The following is a 20,503-nucleotide window of genomic DNA, read 5'->3' as shown; positions in this document are numbered from 1 at the left end:
CATTATATATGAAACTTTGAAAATATCTATATACTTAGAGAGATTCACTATGAATATCTGATAATTTTGTCAGATTTCTCAGAAAAACTAATCTTAAAACCACAGGTTTTAAGTGTCTTTTTTTCATTAATACTCTTGAAAAAGAAATTTATTTTCTTTCATTATAAAAGATTAAGCCTAAAAATACTATTACTAACAACACTTTTTTCAATATAAACTTTTAAAATATTTAAAAAAAATAAATTTTGAAAACATTAAAACAGAAAAAATACACTATTTTTGAGTTGTGGAGCATATTTAGTATATGTGTAGCACTTATTACATGGTATTGATAAATCATAATTACTAAAATTAACACTTTTAGGTTAAGAATGACTCAAATTTGGCAAGCACTTTTTAAGAATAGGTTAAAGTATTGAAGCACTGTTTTAAAATACGAAAGCATATAGTAATTTTTTCACTTGTCTTTATTAGCTGTCTTCAAACAAATAACTACTAATTCTTATTTCTATACCAAAAATAACTGCAAAATGGTGTGAATTCTGTTAATTATTCTTAGTGTTTCCTTTGGTTTCTACGTAATAATTGTCACCATGTATCAATAATATCAAGAGCATGCTCTGTATTTTATAAACATTATTCTATTAAATCCTCACAACAACCCTCTAAGGAGACTTTTTTGATTTTCATTTTATATATGAGAAAACTGAGGTTCAGAGAATTTAATTAACATGACTACCGTGTTTCCCCGAAAATAAGACCTAACAGGAAAATAAGCTCTAGCATGATTTTTCAGGATAACATCCCCTGAACATAAGCCCTAATGTGTTTTTTAGAGCAAAAATTAATATAAGACCCCGTCTTATTTTTGGAGAAACACGGTAAGAGTATACAGTCAAGTAGAGGGATAGGCAAGAGTTGAGAAAGACTCTATCTCACTACAAAGCCCATGCTCTTTGTCTTCAACACTAAGGCCAATTTGGTCAAGTGGTTTTCAAAGAGGAGGAGTAATGTTTTATTTTAGAGGGAGAGCAGAAAATGCTGCTTCTTTATTTAATTCCCCCTTGTCGCTGCCAATTAAGACCCACAATCCCTCCTCAAGTATGACACAACATCTTAATGCCGTCCTTTTTGCCCTTATCTTTCTTAGTTAGTCCAAAGTATGAAAACGTTGGTAAAAGACACTGAGATGGTGATAGAACTTGACAACCCCTACCCCCACGATATGCCCAAATCATGTTACATAGGAGGTTATGTACAGAGGGTGCCAAAAAAAGGTGTACACATTTTAAGAAAGGAAAAAACTATTAAATTGGTAATACTCAATATATACCGATAACAAAAGATGATTAGTCACGTTTGACTTCTGCAATCATAAGAGATGCTCAAAGTGGTTACCATCTGCATCCAGACACTCTGATTATAGTGAACTACTGCTTGAGCAACATTGACCAAAGTGTGCATCCACTTGTAAACATATTTTTGGCACCCCCGGTATACTACCTGCAAGTAGAGGAAACTTTGTTCCATGGCATGAAGCACTCCCTGAAACAATATTGCTGATTGCCTAATGCAGTAGTTAACTTTTCAAATCACAAATCAGGGTAGATCCAGTTATAGAATATTTATAGACTGAATGCATTGGATGTGCATAACTGAAGTGTGGGTAGAACTTGTACTCTTTTTAAAGCCATTGATTTGTTTTGAGTTTAAATGTTAGGCTAGAGACTCATTCTATATTAGGCAGTATAATTAAAACTGCTGAATGACAAGTCCCAGAAACACTGCATCAGAGATCTCTGACATATCTCAGAACTCAAAAGTCTTCTGAGCCACTTGTGTCCTCTTTTCCTATTGCTGGTCTTATTATTGGATATTGCAAAGTCTGCCATTGTTTCTGAATATTAATAACTAAAGAATAAAGGCTACATACAGTTTCACTCACACAAAATCATCACTGATACCTTCAAGAGAAATAATGTTAAACATATTTGAGATTAAGCATAAATGCCATTACCACCATCTGCAAAGCCAGTTGCAGTGATAATAGGTACAGCCACCATAATTAGTCCACTGCTGCTCCAAACATACTTCATCAAGAACTGCTCTATCATGATGTACCACAAACGTTTGGATAAAATAAGGTTCATCTGATCTGCTAAAGCTTTGTAACTTTTCTGGAGCTGCTTCATTTCTACCTATAGAGGAAAAAAGAGTTAATTAACTCAGCATGGACTACAAAAATAAATATTGTATGCTTGCGGACTTTCTTTAAACGTAAGTTACCTATTAGTTTGTCTTACTTAGTATAGTATTATCTATTATTCTAACAATCAATAAATACAGATTAATATTGGATTTAGTCATTAAATCTCGTTTTATCATACATTAATATCATACATGTAATATTAAAAAAAGACACTCAGTAAATATAATGTTAAGTATAAATATATATAAGTGATTTATAATTATGATTTTGAAATTATATATAAGATGTTATAAATGATAGTCTGTAAGACATGTATAAACAATGTCAGAACATCATCCTTCTCGATTGTACCAAAAATAGCTGAAAATAAACATATGCCACACATGATACACATTATACATGTATAATTAGACTCCAGTTTTGAACTAACTCAATTTATTAAATCTTAATCTTAAATGCAAGAAGCATAGTATATTGTAATTTACATCACTGAATTCAATGATTGGAAAAGACTGACAAATCAATATGATTAATATGACACATGAGGCTGATGTTCAAGTGGGAGTAGAAGTCCTAAATTTGCTTTAAATTTTCTTCTTCAGATTGGTACTGCCATAATTTTTTAAAAAAATTTTGATAATTGATGATGCTTCAAAAATTAAGTAATGCTGCTCGATAATTAAAATACCATTTTCAACTTTAGAATACCGTAATATTTTATTTGCCGAGTCATTTGTATTAAGATTTCAGATGCATCATGTTAAAAATTTGTCATATTTAACAATATGAAGTTACTGTCATGCACTGCAAGTTTATGCAATTTGGCTAACTATTTTAGGACCTGCTTAGTGTTGAATATCTTTCATATTTAAAATAATTTTCTGGAACTTCTTTTCTCCTCCTCATTTCTAATCTTAGCTTTTCTATCAAAGTTAGACAAAATTTCAGTTCACTGCTTCGCTTTTTGTCAAAATATGGTCTTGAACAGTAACTAAGAGTAATGGGACTGTCATGTGTGAGATACACTCTCCTGTACTTCTTAGGACTTAGGACCATCCATCACTGACCAGACACGCAAAATTGTCAAATTTGCCTTTCATATGAAAGCACAGGGTTTTTTCCCTCTTGAAAAACAAAAGAGCAACAACAATGAAATACTACCCTGAATTTTCCGTCTCAAAAGAAAACACATTTCTTCTAATGCTCTATAACTACCTCTTAAAAACTAGGATTTAAGTTGTAAGAAAATGTTTTAGAGGTAATTCTGAGCATACTTGGGTAACTGAGGCTAAGCAGACTTTTTTAGAGTGCTGAACATTTTATTCTCATGAAACTTTAGGAAAGTTTGCACTCTATAATTTTTTAAACAGCTTGTGATTAAACAGGGTAATGGAGCATGTATTTTAATAAAGGTTTAGATGCAATAGGAATCTAAAACTCTAAAGAAGTGGGTCCATCGAGAGTACAACAGATGGTATCTACCACTCAAACAGTCTCATATTTCACCCATCACCTTAATTTCTCTTACCTTATGTCCTCTGTAAAAAGCAATTTCTTCAACATTGGCTATAATTCTGGAGTGCACATACCGCAAATAGCCTTTTCTATGAGCTTCTTCAGCCACCAATTTACCAAATTTGGGAGAGCAGGCTTTCAACACTTTAGCAGTGGCATACACCACAAGCCCTGCTAATAGGGTGGGCCCAATTGGGCTGGCACCTCTGGATGTAGCAGTCTGGATGAGCGTATAGGAGGTCAGTATTACATCTAAAATAGGTTTGGTCAAATTGGAATATAAGTGAGCCACAGATTGGGAGAACATCATAATATCCTCAGTGAGAGACTGGTCAGGGTTTGCCAGCCTCCCATCCATGTTGATAACCTTATAATAAGTCTGATTTGTAAAATAGGTTTCATAGGCATGGTCTACTAGGCGAGTTCTGAAAGCCAAAGCCAATTTGCACTCCAGGTACCTTATCGCACTGTTGACAAAGGTGGCAGGGATGGCAATCATAAGCCACTTGATTAATTTGATGATGAAAGTCCGAGGCTTCTTTTCCACAATGCTTTTTACGATTTTTCCATCCAGACCAGCCACATAGATAGACAGAAAGGTTCTTGAGATCAGAGCCACCGAGTGGAGGCAAAGCCACCCCGTTTCAGTGGTCACAAGTTTTGGAAAGAGAATTTTCCGAAGTTCTAGCAGCTGTTTGAAAAAATCTGCATTCACTCCAGGCGAAGCTTTTTTACAAGGAATCTCGGTGCAATGCAGTATTTCTCTGTTCCCTGCATCCAGGTAAGCTTCTTTTTTCTTCCTGTGGTCAGACTTTAAACGCTTGCTAATGACGGGATAGAGGGTTTTCAGAGCATATGCCGCAGCCACCAGGCAGGCAGCCCTTTTAGCAGCACTGGATCTGGTCCATTTCACTCGATCAGCTGCTGCATTTAGCATATGTATCATTTTCCCAGTTACCCAAACCGGCTTCAAAAAGAATTGTTTAAAAGATCATGCTCCACGGGATCCCCAGCAAATGTTTCAGAAAGTCCTACAGCGTTCCATACTCTGCAACGTTTCTTCTCGTCTGCTTTTTGTTTTTGATTTTGTTTTTAATTTTGTTCTGCTGTGACAGAAGCAGCAGAGCTCTGACTCCACTGCATCTACTGGGGATGAGTCCCTCAGAAGCTCAAGCTGCAACAAACCGCCCCAAGCTCCTCCCTCGCAAGCCCCTCATTGGCTGTGAGGGCGGTGGGACCTTGGAATCCTCGCTGCTTCCCTCTGAACCTTGAAAATGAGGAGAGAGCAAAACGAATTACATCCTTAAACAGGAGTTCAGAGAGTTAAATGTCTATTTTTGGAGAGGTCGAATCAGGGAAGCTGCTGGCGACAAAACCTGCTCTAGCTACTGAGCATGCTCAGCGTCACTTAGAAACCCAGATAAGTTTCAGACCATACATCTCTTCTCTAAGGTTTTAGTAGATACCTTAAGGGGAAGAGCAAAAAGACAGGGAGATTTCCAAAAGCTATAAAACGTAAATAAGGGAGTAGGAACCAGGGAGCTGAGGATCAACATAAAATGAATATGAAAAGGCTACGGAATGAATCTGAAAGAGAGAAAGAAAGCGACACGTCGTGGCAAGAACACTGGAAAAAAAATACTTGAATCTGTTTTTTGGTCCCGCCCCTTCCATTTAAATTTTTTTCTAATTTCATATGACGTCCCAGAACCTGTGAGACAAGTTGTAATTAGTGTATTTTTTGTAAATAAATAGGCAAGAAGTCCACTGTATTATAGAAACTAATTCTTTGCTATACCGCCATCCTTATGTTTACTTGTCCTTATAATAAAAATCTTCCAGCCCCATAACTGCTATTTTTAGCAATGGAGCTCTGATGCACTGGTATTTATTTACAAGGTGACTATTAAATAAATGAGAGCAATGTTTCACTTCTACCCCTATTCCCCCCTTGTGTCCTTTAGGTAGTTGTTACTCCATAAGCAAAAGTTAACCATTTGGGGAATCCAACTGCAGTTAGTGGAAATTGCTTCTCCAGGACTTTACTTCATTTTTCAAGAGTTCCTAGACTTTTGCAAGCTTTTGTTTTGTTTACGTTTACAGATAATGCATTGGCTACTTCCCATTTCCATTTTAAAAACCAAGAGTGTCAAAAAAAATTCTCTATATCTCTAATGGAGGACTTAAACTGCTAAAATGTCAAGCAAAATTCTGCATATTTAAAAAATGTAAAGGGCATTTTTTGTGCAAGGATGAATGTATTCTTGAATATGCAAAACCATATTTGCTTCCTTACCGCCCCTCCCCCAACACACAACTGTACATGCACATTTCTAGTCAGTTGTAAGCCTGGGAAAATATGCACTAAAGTAGAACAGAGATTGGCAAATTACAACCATCCAGTGGGCCAAATTTGGTCCACCATCTATTTTTATATGGCCCTTGAGCTTAGAATGGTTTTTACATTTTAAAGTGGTTGAAAATCCATCAAAAGAAGAATAAATAGTATTTTGTGACATATTAAAATTATGTAACATTTTTATTTCAGTGTCCTGTTTTATTGGAGCAGCCATACCCATTTATTTGTTTATTGCTATGGCTTTCAAGGCATAATGGCAGAGGTGGGTAGAAGAAACAGCATGAAATACTCACTATCTTGCCTTCTTCAGAAGTTTGCCGACCTGTGCTAAAATACAAAACCTGTCTCAATGTTGATCTTCATTATTCAGTTTACTGTGAATAAAGAACTATCCTCACTTTTATAAGTAACAATATTCCTAAACTTTTAAAACTCCTTCTTTCCCATGTACCTATATTAATTGTAAGAATCATCACAGATCTCTTTTCATTTGCTTGCATTCAATTCAGCAGACTTACTAACACATGCATGGCAAATTCATGCAAGTCTCTAGTAGCTGGCCACACTAGCAGCATAATTTTATCATTCTATTAAGACTTTCTAAATCTATATGTAGAGATAATATAATAATGTTCATTTCAAAATCTTTTATTCCTAATCTCATAATTTTCATGTGTCAAATGAGGCTGCCTCATATTTATAAAATTTAATTTTTTGTCACACCTCCTGACTGTGATAGGACAGGTGGAGAGCCAGGGTAAAATTACTGGGATTGATAGGGGGATGTTCAGCCAGGCAGAACTTGGTACGCAGAGGGATGCATGGGTCAGAAAGCAGCTGGCAGTCAAGGCAAGTGGCTTGTATCATGGGTGTAAGACAGCCACATGAGGGGAGGAGCAGGCAGTGAGAAATCTAGAAGCAAACAGCGTTAGAGATCCAAACAGATCTGCACTTAGTTGTAGGTAGGTCAGTCAGTTCACTAACTGATAATGAAGCTGGGTTACGGGAACAAGTTTTTAATGACTAGATGAAAGACTTGTTAGAATGAACAATTAGGTATGAGGAAAATAATCAAGATACAAATTTGGTTACCAGAATTGTGGTGCAAGGAAGGTTGAAGGCCAGTTACCAGAACTGGGGAAAAGTCAATGTGAGATTTGACTTGATGCTGAGCCACTTAAACACAGACCTAAATATGATCATTTAAATTTCACTCTCACTCTTCATCCCACCCTGCCCACGAGTCAGGGTTGGTCCTAGTGTCTGAGCTAAGCTAAAGCCTTCAGGGAAGACTAAGGAAGAATTTGAGATGATAGGAAACCAGACAGGTAATTCCAGTTGGAAATACATACCATTTAAGTAAGAAAGTAAGAATGTCAAGGTACTTCTTTCATTTTTTTCTACTGGCAGTATACAATTAAAGCAAAGAGAATGTTAATTTAGTTTGAATTTCAAACGAGGCGAGAGAAAGGAAGTGAAAAAAATCACTTACTACAGTAAACATAATTCAACCTAATTTCCACTCAGGCTTCTCAACTTTACATGTGTTTGTTTATACAGGGAAGTATTAACATTTTCTGAAGAGGGGAGAAATAATCTTAGAAAAAGATCTTGAAAATGAATAAAAATAAAAAATAAGCAATAATTATCAAATTACTCTGTTCTCACGTGTGAGGCTGTCAACATCAGTATCAAAGTGGACACTATCAATATCCATGTAAGAGCAGGATTCAATGAATTTTATATGTACTAGACAGTATATATTTACATATATTAGATGTTAAGCCATATTTAGGCCAGGAACAGAAACCTTATCTTAAAAGACCTTGTCTTGATCCTGTCTTGCTTTACCTTCTAAGGACTAGGGCAGGTCCGGAAAGCCACCTGGGGCCCAGGTGTGGGGCTGGTCATGCCCTAAAACCCTTTGTCAACGGAACCCCCCTGAAGCATTGAAGGGGGAACAGCCTCGTTCACCACCTCCTATAAAACTCCATACCCCTCTTTGCTTGAGGAGATTATGGTCTTTTCTAGCTTGACCTCTTGCAGTTCATACACACCAAATAAATTCTAATAGACCAATTTTGGTCTCCCGCGACTCATTCCTCTGGCCGTGCCTAACATTAGAAAAACTATATGCTTTATAAACTGTAAAACATGAGTAATTTTTATAATAAAGAGACCTAGAGATGCAAGAATATAAATAAAAATATATAATATAGATAATATATGTGTTGTGTCTTTAGATAGTAAATCACCAGAAAGTAAATATTTTCTAGTGATAAAGAGAAACTAAGGTTTAAGAATTTTGGATGATCAATATATGGTGATAGAAAGAGAACTGACGCTGGGTAGTGAACACACAATGTGATATATAGATGATGTAATACAGAATTGTATACCTGAAATCTATGTAACTTTACTAACAGTTGTCACCCCAATAAACTTTAATTTTTAAAATAAAAGAATTTTGAATGGATTTCCTCCTCAACAAATGCTAAGTAATATTTCATCTGTGCTGTATTCGCCTCTTGAAATGTTTCTTGACCCAAGAGATTACCTAATTGCCCTACTGGCCCTAAAATAGCACAGTATTTGACTCTTACAATTATGCTATCCTTATTCATGTGAGGCATAAACAACATTGAAAATGAGATCTGTCGACATTTCAGCTATCACAAATAACTACCTAATAACTAGCTCATAAGGAAATGTATTTTCTGCAAAGGAAAAAATCCAGTAAATATCTTGTCTAAAGATGTGTTTCATAATTTTTTCTTAGCCTCATTCACTACTTTCACTGCCTCCCTGTGGCTGGAAGGAAAGCTGTGACTCTATTTAGGGAGAAAGATGATTCTATCCAGCCCCCAGTTCTTGACACTTTTCAACAAATCGGGCAACTTCCCCTTTATGTCCCTTTACATACAATATAACAAAACAAAAACAAAAACAAAACTCCAGTCAATCCCTTTAGCAAATTATTTTTCCCTTCTAGTTAATTTAGTCAGTGTGTATCTGTTTTAAAACATTGAACAAATCTACATGCATTTTTCTGAGGTTTTTAATTTAAAACATTGACAGTAGGAAAGGCTAATATACTGGGCCACTGCTTCTGCCTTGACTGTATGATTAGTTACTGAAAAGCAACCAGCTACTCCACACCTGAGACTACTTCATTCTGAAATGTATTCACCTGGTCTAATTCAAACCAATGACAGATGTATTTTAGTAAATTTCTGTTATAAAAATAAGGACTTATATCATTAAACAAGATGTCTACCCTGGGACATAATCCTGTTTTAGATATTATTTCCCAATGACTTAAAACGTATTATATTTGAAATTATGAGATATTCCCCAGGTTCAAATCTAGAAAACAATCATGACAAGAATGGAAAAAAAGTGCTTTGTTCATTTTTTTGAGGCAAGAAGTTTCTGGTTTCTAACCAAAATATTACAAAAGCATTTGTAAGATAAATGTTTTGTGAGGCTATACAAACATAACACAGAAATGAACAATAAAATCCAATTTTTGCTTGGAGATTTTTTTCCGGTAAGGAGTTTCAAGTTTTTGGGCCTTCACAGCTAAATCAAGTTTTGATCACGCTCTCAGGGAAACTCACTTAATGTACAGAATAGTAAATTACTACAGAGCAATGTTTTTAATAAACCAACTGTTTACTGAATATTAAAACTGCATGTGAAAAATATTTAAAGGATTTGGAGAGGAATGATAAGTGGGAATGGAAATATCATCTTTAGAATTAGGGGATCTATAACTTTGTCTTTGCCTTCTTTTTCTTCTCCAAGTGTGGCGGCTGACCTGAAAAAGAAGGCTGAGACCAGTAAAGAACTAAATAAAATTATGGTGGGGTGGTTTGAAACACTAATCCTGTGGCCACAGTCTGACATTGCATGTACTTACGCTTGCCTTGCCTGAGCGGTTAAAACTGTCGTGTTGCTTCTCCTTTAGGCAGGCTTACTGCTTTCCCATAGCGTCCCCTTCGGCCCCATCAGGACAAGGCCTCTGCAGAAACCGCAGAGGCTGTCGGGAGGCCCGGGAGGGCACTACCCGGGCCGCACAGGCTGTCGGGAGGCCCGGGAGGGCACTACCCGGGCCGCACAGGCTGTCGGGAGGCCCGGGAGGGGACTACCCTGGCCGCACAGGCTGTCGGGAGGCCCGGGAGGGCACTACCCCGGCCGCACAGGCTGTCGGGAGGCCCGGGAGGGCACTACCCCGGCCGCACAGGCTGTCGGGAGGCTGGCCCATAGGCCTGGAAGCCTGGAAGGAGTAGGCTGAGGCTTAAGAACCTGTGGCTCAGCACAGAACTGAGACATCCACACTCTAGCAGTCGGGACTTCAGTGTCCCCTAGCTCAGAAATTTTGGAGAGATGAATTGGGTCGGGGGGTCCCGGTGAGTTTGCTGTTGGAGTTTGCGACTGTCGCCCTCTAGTCTCTGGACATTCATTCCCGTAAATGGCGTCTCTTACCTTAGGCCCTGAGGACGACATAGCCTTGGCTGGAGAGAACTTACTAGGAGTGGGTCTTGTAAACATTCAACCCTGGAAACCCTTGCACGGTGTCTCTAGTCATAAACCAAAAAGCAACGCAGCTTCTCCCCATTGTCTTTCCACAGGCTTCAGGTGTGGGGCCTCCTGTGGGCGAGGTTCTCTGCTGCCCCTCGCTTGTCCGGCCCCACGTCCTCCTCTAATGACGCCTCTGAGCACCTGAGCCCTCTTTGGCTTTCAGCCCGTTGCAGCTCCTAATTCGGGAGGGGTTTCTTCTGGGTCAATATATAGTTTTTGCATGAGTTCGCAAAGTATTATGGAAGAGGCCATTCCTTGCTGCCCTTAAATTCATCGGTGGGGGGCAGTATCAACCATAAATCTAATTTAGTTTAAAGGGAGATAGGGGAATAGTTTTTACTTTAATAACTTGCAAGAGAATTTATAATTTATTTTGTATTTAGGATTAATCCCATAAAACGTGATAGGTTGACAATTCAGTTTTATACAACCTATGCGTTGCTGTTGACCTTAAAATTCACTAGGATGGAAATCATGTGGGTCTGCAATTTCATTTGATCAAATTCCTTGATGAAAGGAATTGTTTTTATTGAAACACTGAGCGATTAAATACTTTTTTTTTGGTCACAAGTAGCTTTTGTGTCCACCAAGTATTGTAACTGTACGATAATTTTAGTAGGAGCATTTATTCTGTTGAAGAATATGGTAGCACTGTATTTTAGAAATTTATCTGAATTATTCTTGGCTAGTGTTCTAGCATCATGCTTCCACCTTGGAGAAAAGTGAAAATTCACAGGCTTCACAAAATTTCATTCATATATGATAATTTGATGTTTTTGAATTTGACATTCTTTAAAATGTGAATATTGAGATATGAAATCATTTTACAAATACTTAAGCACTATTAAAATGTGCTATTATTATTCTGTCATATATCTCAAACTTTTGGCTCTTCAGGGAGTAATATTTTAGTTGGTAGTGGGAGGATGCAAAAACAATATACTGCAGGAAATGTGTAGTCCAGGATTGTATTTCTCAAAATGAGGTAGTGCCGCACCTGGAGGTCTTAGGCACCAGGATGCTTAAGAAACCACAAAAGAAATATGACACATCTCCCTGGAGTATCAGTTTTACTCAGGGATCAGAGGAAAAAATGTTTTTAAATTTGAACAAACATGGATACATTACAGAGTAAAATGCAAAACTCGTGTGAAATTATAAGATAAATATTCAATTTTAAATAAATTCTAGGTGGGGCATGGACTCCTTAGGGTCAAACCCCAGAGTGGTAATGAAAAAAAATTAGTATCTCCAGTTTCTACTATCACAGTAGATAGGGATGGGCAAGATTAGTTGATTATTTTACACTTGAAAGGATTATTCAGTAGACAGTAGGTGGGTCTGCATTAGGACAGGAAAACGCTTAATAAGGGGCTTTGTACATTTTTGTCAAGGGAATGACTGAATCAGGCTATAGCAAGTTTATATTTTGGTCATGACAAGCTGATTGTATACACTAAATTGAAACTATTCTTGTCTATTATAGAAACCTGATATACATTAAGTTTAATTGCAGAATCATTTGATAGGAGGTTCTTTACAATTGCAAAGTCTTTACAACTTTTCTTGGCATAAAACAAACTTGGCCCTTGACTTTTTCCTGCCCTTCATTTTACGGGGCTCTACCAGTAATACATTAAAATGTCTTTTTTTGTGTGTGAGGGTAAAAGGCTAGTGGCTAGGGAAGAAGTAAGCTTCCTTTATTTTACTTTTTAAATTACTTGGTTTGGCTTTAGTGTTACGGTGTGTGGACATCTTTGCAAGATATCATACCATTTCATTTCAAACAAATAGGGTAAAGAGATTTGGTCTAAGCTGAAACGAATTTACATATCTATTATAATCTACTGCCCCTGAAACTTGGTAACCAGTGATAACGTCAGGTTTTTCAATGTAATGGTCTGTTCTTTCTTTTTTTCTAAAATTCTTATTTTGGATTTTAAAATGACCCCTTTTAAGTCCTTTCTTGATAAAATTAAAATGTCAGTCATTTTTCAGTCTTACCAAGTAAAACAATTTTTTTTAATTGTCTGGGAATTATTGACCTAGAACTCTACTCTTTAAATTTTTGTTTTGTACTTTTTACAAATCACCACTGAGACCCGGTATTTTCCTAGCTAGATTGAGGTGTAAATTTGAGAGAGGACAGGTATTAGCACTGATTTTTTAATTTGGAAAAGATTCTCTTTTATTTTCCTTGTTTATTGATCAATGACTTATTTCACCTAATTCATAGCCACCTCACACAGGAAGCTGGTAGGAAGAGGGGAGAGGAAGGAGAATATAAAGATGTAACCAGTCTTTGGGCCACAATATGCTCTTCAGAATGAGATTGTAGGTCTATAAATACAGCACTATATAGGCAGTCTAGGAAGACGGTTTTTGTTTTTTTTTTTTTAGGGGAAGTTTATTTTTATAACTTAGATTGAAGAATGCAACCAGTGTCATAAAGACACAGATAAAATCCTGTTTACATTTAGGTGAAGGAGAAGTTTTCATTTATAAATGTAGACCTAGAAAGTTTGCCTGTGCAAAATATTTGAGTGCTGTGTACCAATCACTGTGCTATGTGGGTATAAAAAGTAACTGAAATTTAGTTTCTTTCTAAGAGATTTAGACTTTATTGGTGGTGGTGGGAAAATATGCCTTGTCTTTAAGTTTGAAAATTTTTATGATCAGGAGCCAAAATATGTGATTTAGAAAATACATATTTTGAACAAAAGTAAAACATAGGATAGTTTTTGCTAAGGATTTGGCAAATCAGAAACAAGGATAAATGAAAATTCAAACAGAGAAAAGCAAAGAAGAAAATAAACATTACATAAGTAGTTGGTGATAAGATTATATTTAAATATTTTTAAATGTGTGTATGTGTCTGCTTGATGGTGAGGTTGAAAGCCAGACTGAGAAGCTGAAATTTGGTTTGTTAGTTATTGAGGAGTCATTCATATTCTGAAGTAACCAATGAAAGTGGTATTTTATGACTGTCGGTGGTGTTAGTGGTATGTAGGTTGGAATATAGCAGGGAAAGACTCCAGGATAGAGACACCAGTTAACATTCTGCTAGGGGAAAAAAAAAATGTTGTTTTTCCATTTTCTGGTATGAGTTTGTACTCTCCAAATCAAATTAACACCAGTCCTAACTCACTTTGTAGGTATCATGGGCTATGTGAGTTGGGGTTAATTATTAAGCTTCTCTATACAAGGGCAGTTCCAAGTTGTGAGGAGCCTTCTTTATGGAAAAAGAATACAAAATTGTGGCTACAAAATTAGGTGTAGGACTTGAACGGGGCATAATTAAGTGTAGGGCCTGAAGCTTAAATTCTCTGTCCAGTAAATTAAGCCCCTATCCCTATGAATCTCTTTCATCTGTTAAGTGAGGATAATAATTAAATGTACAGTGAACATCATCCTAGTTTGCCTGGGATAGTCATGGTTTATGCCCAGTTTATCATTTGTCTTGGAATTTTTGTTTTTTTAACTAAATAGTAACTACCATTAATAGTTCCATATAAATGAGCCCAGATAGATTCAATGAACATCCATTTTTGTGTAACCTCTGCCGTGGTCTGAATTAGTACATGAGCCATGTGCTCAGTGAAGACAGTTCTCATTTTAATATGTGGTTAAATCTGAAGACATCCAATGATAACTGAGGCCTGACACTTTCCAGATGGAAAGAAACTAATAGTTTCTTTTAAAGACAGCATAAAGGGCACTTGCTGATAAAATGAAGTGTGTTGGGACATGAGCAGTTAGGGTCAACTAACTCACTGGGTGGAGTAGGAAAAGTATTTAGTGCTGTTGCCCCTGCTGGCCACTTCTTGTACCAGGACGTTGTACCATTACGTACTAAAATTGCAGACGTTTATGTAGCTGCCATGCCCAGAGGTGAGGTCAGTAGGAAACATGGGAAATTTTAGATTAGGTGTAAGTGAAATATTTGCGAGGAATGGAGGCTAATCAGTCCCGTAAGAGAATATTCATAACTGTGTTTCCCTGGAAATAAGACCTACCCCAAAAATAAGCCCCAGTTAAGATTGTCAGCCAGACGGACGCATTTAGTACGTTATGGCGATGTCCTAGAAGAAGGTGACATGACTGTATTTGAATAACTGTAGATTGTTGTACATGAAAAAAATAAGACATCCCGAGAAAATATGCCCTAATGTGTCTTTTGGAGCAAAAATTAATATAAGATCCAGTCTTATTTTCAGAGAAACACGGTACATAGAGTAGTAGGAATGTTTTTTGCTACAATGGTTTTGTCAACAGCTGTTTTCTTTTTTAAATTGTTTGGTAATGCATTTGTAATCTTTTTGGCAGCAGGGAGGTCAAATAAAGGAAAATTAATGCTTAATGATAAATTAAGTACTGATATTTTGTTTTTCAATGATTGATGATGAACCTGTAACTTGTACACAAAATGTTTGCCAACACTTAGCATCTCTCATCATTATATCATTGACCACATGACAACCTGAAACAAATCTACTGAAAAAACATGAGGATTTACTTTCAGATTTAGTAGTTATTTTAAGGAGGTTATAGCTGCAGACAATAATTTGACACATGTAACAGCACAACATTGAAGATAAAATTATATCTGCATGACAATATAAATACAGATTCGGTGAATCATAGCATCCTGGATGAAACAGGGTTCTTACTAAATTATGTAATTTATGTAGGCAAGATATACTTGGAATTCATTGTGGTTTCTGTATATTTTATAGTTGCATCCAGAGAAGCTTGATATTTTACCAAACAGAAGCTGCAGTTGCCAAAATTTCAAACAATTTTACATATGCTTAGTTAATGTAACTGACTTACAATGTTTTTGAGACAATACTAAGGTCAAATACAAAAATAATACTTGGGCATGTCATTATAAGCTTTCTCTCTTTGCTGCCTTTCATTAATTAGATTTCACAAACATTTGAGGCTTTGACAAATTACCTTATAAACCAGTCTAAGTATCCTACATTGTTTTTGAACATTTTTGTAAGCAGCTTCTCTAAATTTTTATGACATTTTGTTTAAAACCATTTGGAAATTTTTATTCAAAGTATCCCATAAATGGAGCAAAAAACCTTCAGCTTTTGAAGCTTGTAGTGAGTTACAGTTATTGTACAAAAAGTTAAGATTTAATTGTTAATAGCCTGAAAATATATCTATGAATATATTCGAGTTTCAAGCTTCCACTTGTGGGACTCAGAAGTTTGCTGCTCATGTTTATCATTACAGCCTGTAACTATGAACAATGCTTTTTGTGTGAAAATACTATAAGAATTCAGTCTTTCAGAATTATTTTAATTAGGCTCTGTATTCTGAATATTAGGTGGATTTCTGCCTTATAGATTACAGTGTGTTTTTTTCCTCAATACCTTACATTTTGTAATTCATACATCTTTAGAAACTTTTTTTCTTGTATTAGAGGAATTTATTTAAAAGCCATAACATTCTAACATATATCATTACTATTCCTAACACATCAGATAGACCTGCTTTAGTTTTGTGGAAAGCCAATGTAAGTACGTTTTCTAGGCTAGTTACTGTCCTGAATCTTAATTAAGTCTGCTAGCTAACAATGTTAGATTATGATGTTTTTAGGTTAATTTCAGTCTGACACAAGCCATATGATATTGTTTTTCATTTGTTAGTTATTGCTCTATTAATTTTGTTTAAATATTTTTCTTTTAATCACAATTTAAGATATCATTACAAGATCTTAACAATCTGGAAACAGTTTCTTTTTGCATGGCACCATGCCACTAAAAAAATTAAGCAGCAAACAAAACAGCATTTCTTCAGCATTTTTCTTTAAATCTTTCTTTACTAAGAAGAATAGCAAGAGGCAGAGTGCCCTGATACTTTTCTGTAGTCGGCCTGGCTTTATTTCTTTTTGTCTTTCTGTTCCTTTCTCCCTCCTCTTCTCTCCTCCCTTTCCTTTCCTCCCTTAACCTCTTTATACTCATTATTTTACTTTATTCTTTCTTAACAAAGAATAATGTAACACATATTTACATTCCTACTTCCCCAAATTGACAACTTGTGGAATGTTCTATGGAAAGGTTATGACGTTCTGATTTTCTTTTTAGTATGTAGCTATAATGGCAACTAATATTTGTCATTCAAACTTTTATTGAAAGAGATAGTTGCAATATATTTCTTTAAAAATCCATTTTCCAGAATAACATAGTGATTACTATGGAAAGGATCAGCCTCATTTCCACTTCCCCACTCCCCCAATTCTCTGGTAATACAAATTTCAAGAAAAAAATTAGAAAAACTCTTAGTTATTTTTTATAAAGCAAATATAAATTTCATGAAGAAACTGGTATTTGAATGTGGTTTTAATGTTATTGAAATTTTTGAATAAAAAATATGGTGGGGGAGGTAATCATACATGGAGAAGAAAAGTATATTTTAATTTGATTAAAGTGTTGGGATACACTAAGTGGAAGAATGGATAAGAAGGTTGAAGTCTTAAGTTGGGGACAGGCTATGGAAGTTATTCTTTGCTGTCTCTCTTCTATCTCTGGCAACCTTACGATGTGAATGTTGGTATGCTTGATGTCCCAGAGGCCCCTTAAACTTCCTCATTATTTTGGGAACCTTTTCTTTTTTTGCTGTTCTGATTGGGTGTTTTCTCCTACCTCGTCTTCTAAATTGCTCATTTGATCCTCTGCTTCATCTATCTGCTATGGATTCCAATGTATTCTTCATTTCAGTTATTATATTCTTCATTTCTGACTTACTTATGTTTTCTCTCTCCATTTTTATGTTTCCTGTCTCTTTATTGAAGTTCTCACTAACCATATTCACAACCAGTGTTTTGAACTCTGCGTTTCTTAGATTGCTTGTCTACATTTTGTTTGGTTCTTTTTCTGGAGCCTTGTTCTGTTCTTTCATATGGGACATGTTTCATTGTCTCCCCATTTTGGCTGCCTCCCTGTTTGTTGCCATGTATTAGGTAGGGCTGCTATGTCTCCCGGTCTTAGCAGAGTGGCTTTCTGTAGTAGGAGTCTTGTGGTGCCTAGTGGCCCAGTCTCCCTGGTTACCTGAGCTGGATGCTCCAGGTGTGTCCCTTGTGTTGACTGTGTGTGCCTTCCTGTTGTAGTTGAGCCTTGGTTGCTGTTGGCATATCAGTGGGAAGACGGACTGATCCTCTTGTTGATTGGTTGTAAGGACTGGCTCTAACTACAGTGGAGGAGCTACTGTGCAGTAGCTACAGAGTAGGATTCACATTAGCAGAGCTCTGGTGCCTGCCCATTCTGCCCTTTGGGTGTGTCGTTCATGGAGGCAGCTGGGTGGTGCTTTGTCTTGGTCTGCCCTCCTGGGAGGGGCTCCGCCACAGGTCAAATTCAGCCACAGCCTGTGCCCTGTCTGGAGCCACCTGACATGAGCCACAAAGCAATCTGCAGATGTCTGCCATCTGTACTGGGTTTGGGGATGCCTCAAAAAGCCAAGCCTTGAACCAAGGCTAGGCTGCTGCTAGTGCTTGTCTTGGGGCTTCTCAGCCAGAGGTACAGGACACACCAAAGCCAGATGCTGCTTGTTTTGGTTTTGTGGACCTTTGAGAGATTTTTGGGAAAGGCCACAGTGTGAGCCAAGACACGCCATTTGTATGGAAAAGCCGCTGAAAGCAGCTTGGGTGGGCCCACAAGTTGGGTGGGGCACGGTTTCAGGGCATCACCAGTTTGGGGTGGACAAATGGTGTTTTCAGGGTTGATGGAAACTCACATATAGTAGCTGCCTGTGTCTCCTTGCCTGGAATGGAGAGCTCAACAAGGAAACAATGGATTCTTCCAGCACTTCTGTCTGGGAGAAAGCTGCCCTTCCAGCCCTCGCCCTGAAGTCAGACAGCTCAGTTCCTCCCTATATGTTCCTGGCGCCTTTCGAGCTGCTGCCTTAGCCTTGGAGTTCAAAGCGAGTGAGTCTGTCAATGAGTAAGTCCATGCAGTGTCCCTTTAAGAGGGACATCTGGTACTGTAGCTCCCTTCTGTCTCACCCAGGCACAGCTTCCATTGGTTTTCACAGCCAGAAGTTATGGGGATTTCTCTCCCTGGCACTGGAACCCTGGGCTGGGGAGCCTGGTGGGCTGGTGCCCCTCAGTTCTCCGGGGCAGGGGGACCTCTGCAACTGACATAACTCTCCCAATTTCTGATGGTCACACACGGGTATGGGGCCAGCCCATTCTGCATCTCTGCTTCTCCTACCAGCCTTGACGTAGCTTTATCTGTATGTCCTTAGTTGTAGGACTTCAGTTCAGCTAGACTTCAGGCAATTCTCAATGATGGTTGTTCTGTATTTTACTTGTAATTTTGATGTGGTCGTGAGAGAGTTTGCAAGCACAGTGTTGACTTACTCTGCCATCTTGACCGGAAATCCTCTAAAGTAATTATTGATAGGTATGGACTTACTATTGCTGTTTTGTTAGTTGGTTTTTGGTTGTTTTGTAATTCCTCTGTTCTTTTGCTGTCTGTCTTTGTAATTTCATGATTTTCTGTAATGTTATGCTTTGGTTCCTTTCCCTTTATCGTCTGTACATGTATCATGGTTTTACTTTGTGGTTAACATGAGGCTTATATACACATTTATAACAGACTATTTGAAGCTAATAATAACTAACTTCAACATATGTCAAAGCTCTCTTTCTCCCACATTTTATATTTTGATGTCACAATTTGCATCTTTTTCACTCTGTATCCATTATCAAAGTATTGTATTTATAGTTATTTTTAATCTTGTCTTTTAACCTTCACAACAGAATTATAAGTGATTTATCCACCACCATTATATTAGACTATTCTGAATTTAACTATATATTTACTTTTACCAGTGACTTTTATACTTTCATATGTTTTTTTTGTTATGAATTAGCATCCTTTTATTTCCATTTGAAGAACTTCTTTAACATTTCTGGTTAGGCTGGTGTCGTGATGACAAACTCCTTCATCTTTTATTTGACTGGAAAACTCTCTCTCTTTCAATTATGAAAGACGGTTTTGCCGGGTAGAGAATTCTTGGTTTGCAGGGTTTTTTTCTTTCAGCACTTTGAATGTTACACCACTCTCTTCTGGCCTGCTAAGTTTCTGCTGAAAGATCTGCTTATACTCTTATGGGAATTCTTTTGTATGTAATAAGTTGCTGTTCTCTTGCAACTTTTAAGATTCTCTCTTTGTTTTTAACTTTGCCAATTTAATTATGATGTGTCTTGGTGTTTGTCTCTTTGGATTCCACTTATTTGGTCCTTTATGGGCTTGAACCTGGATGTCTGTTACTTTTCTCAGGTTAGGGAAATTTCAACCATTATTGCTTTGAATAAACTTTCTGCCCCTTTTTCTTTTCTCCTTTTGGGGCCCCTACAATATGTATATTGGTCTGTTTGATGTTTCTCTTAAGTTCTTTAAGCTATCTTTATTATTTTTCATTTTTCTTTCTTTTTGCTCTTCTGATTGGATGGATTCCACTGCCCTGTCCTTGAGTTCACTGATCTTTTCTTTTACTTTATCTTGTCTGCTTTTGAACTTCTTTATTGGGTTTTTCTGTACAGTTGTTTTATTTTTCATCTCTGTGACTTCTCTTTGGTACTTTTGAAAATATTTTTTGTATCTTTGTTGAAATTTTTATTTTGTTTATGCATTTCTATGGTGAGCTTAGTGAGCATCTTTATGACCGTTATTTTGAACTCATTCAAATGAGTTCCATTTCATTGTTTTGGAAGATTTACCTTATTCTTTTGTTTGGAACATATTCCTTTGTTTCTTCATTTTCCTTGACCCTCTGTTCTGGCTTCTGTGAATTAGACAAAAAAGCCATCTTTCCCAGTT

General features: G+C 36.8%; 1 protein-coding gene across 3 annotated transcripts in view; it reads right to left on the bottom strand.

The window, feature by feature from the left end:
• Positions 1-5,009, bottom strand: part of ABCD2 (ATP binding cassette subfamily D member 2) — a 116,556-nt gene extending 111,547 nt beyond the window's left edge. The window contains exons 1-2 of one of the 3 annotated variants that reach the window (XM_074325836.1): positions 3,738-5,009; positions 2,018-2,198 (exon numbers count right to left, since the gene is read on the bottom strand). In XM_074325836.1, coding sequence (XP_074181937.1) covers positions 2,018-2,198; positions 3,738-4,670 — 1,114 coding nt within the window. In that variant the 5' untranslated portion in view covers positions 4,671-5,009. The remainder of the gene's footprint in view (positions 1-2,017; positions 2,199-3,737) is intronic. The other 2 variants (XM_019736340.2, XM_019736330.2) reach the window with 2 other exon arrangements.
• Between the last annotated feature and the right edge of the window lie 15,494 nt (positions 5,010-20,503).

The sequence above is a fragment of the Rhinolophus sinicus genome, linkage group LG02 (genome assembly GCF_036562045.2).
Source record: "Rhinolophus sinicus isolate RSC01 linkage group LG02, ASM3656204v1, whole genome shotgun sequence".
Lineage (NCBI taxonomy): Eukaryota > Metazoa > Chordata > Mammalia > Chiroptera > Rhinolophidae > Rhinolophus > Rhinolophus sinicus.
The sequence above is the reverse complement of the archived record's forward strand: the minus strand, read 5'-3'. Positions and strand labels throughout refer to the sequence as shown.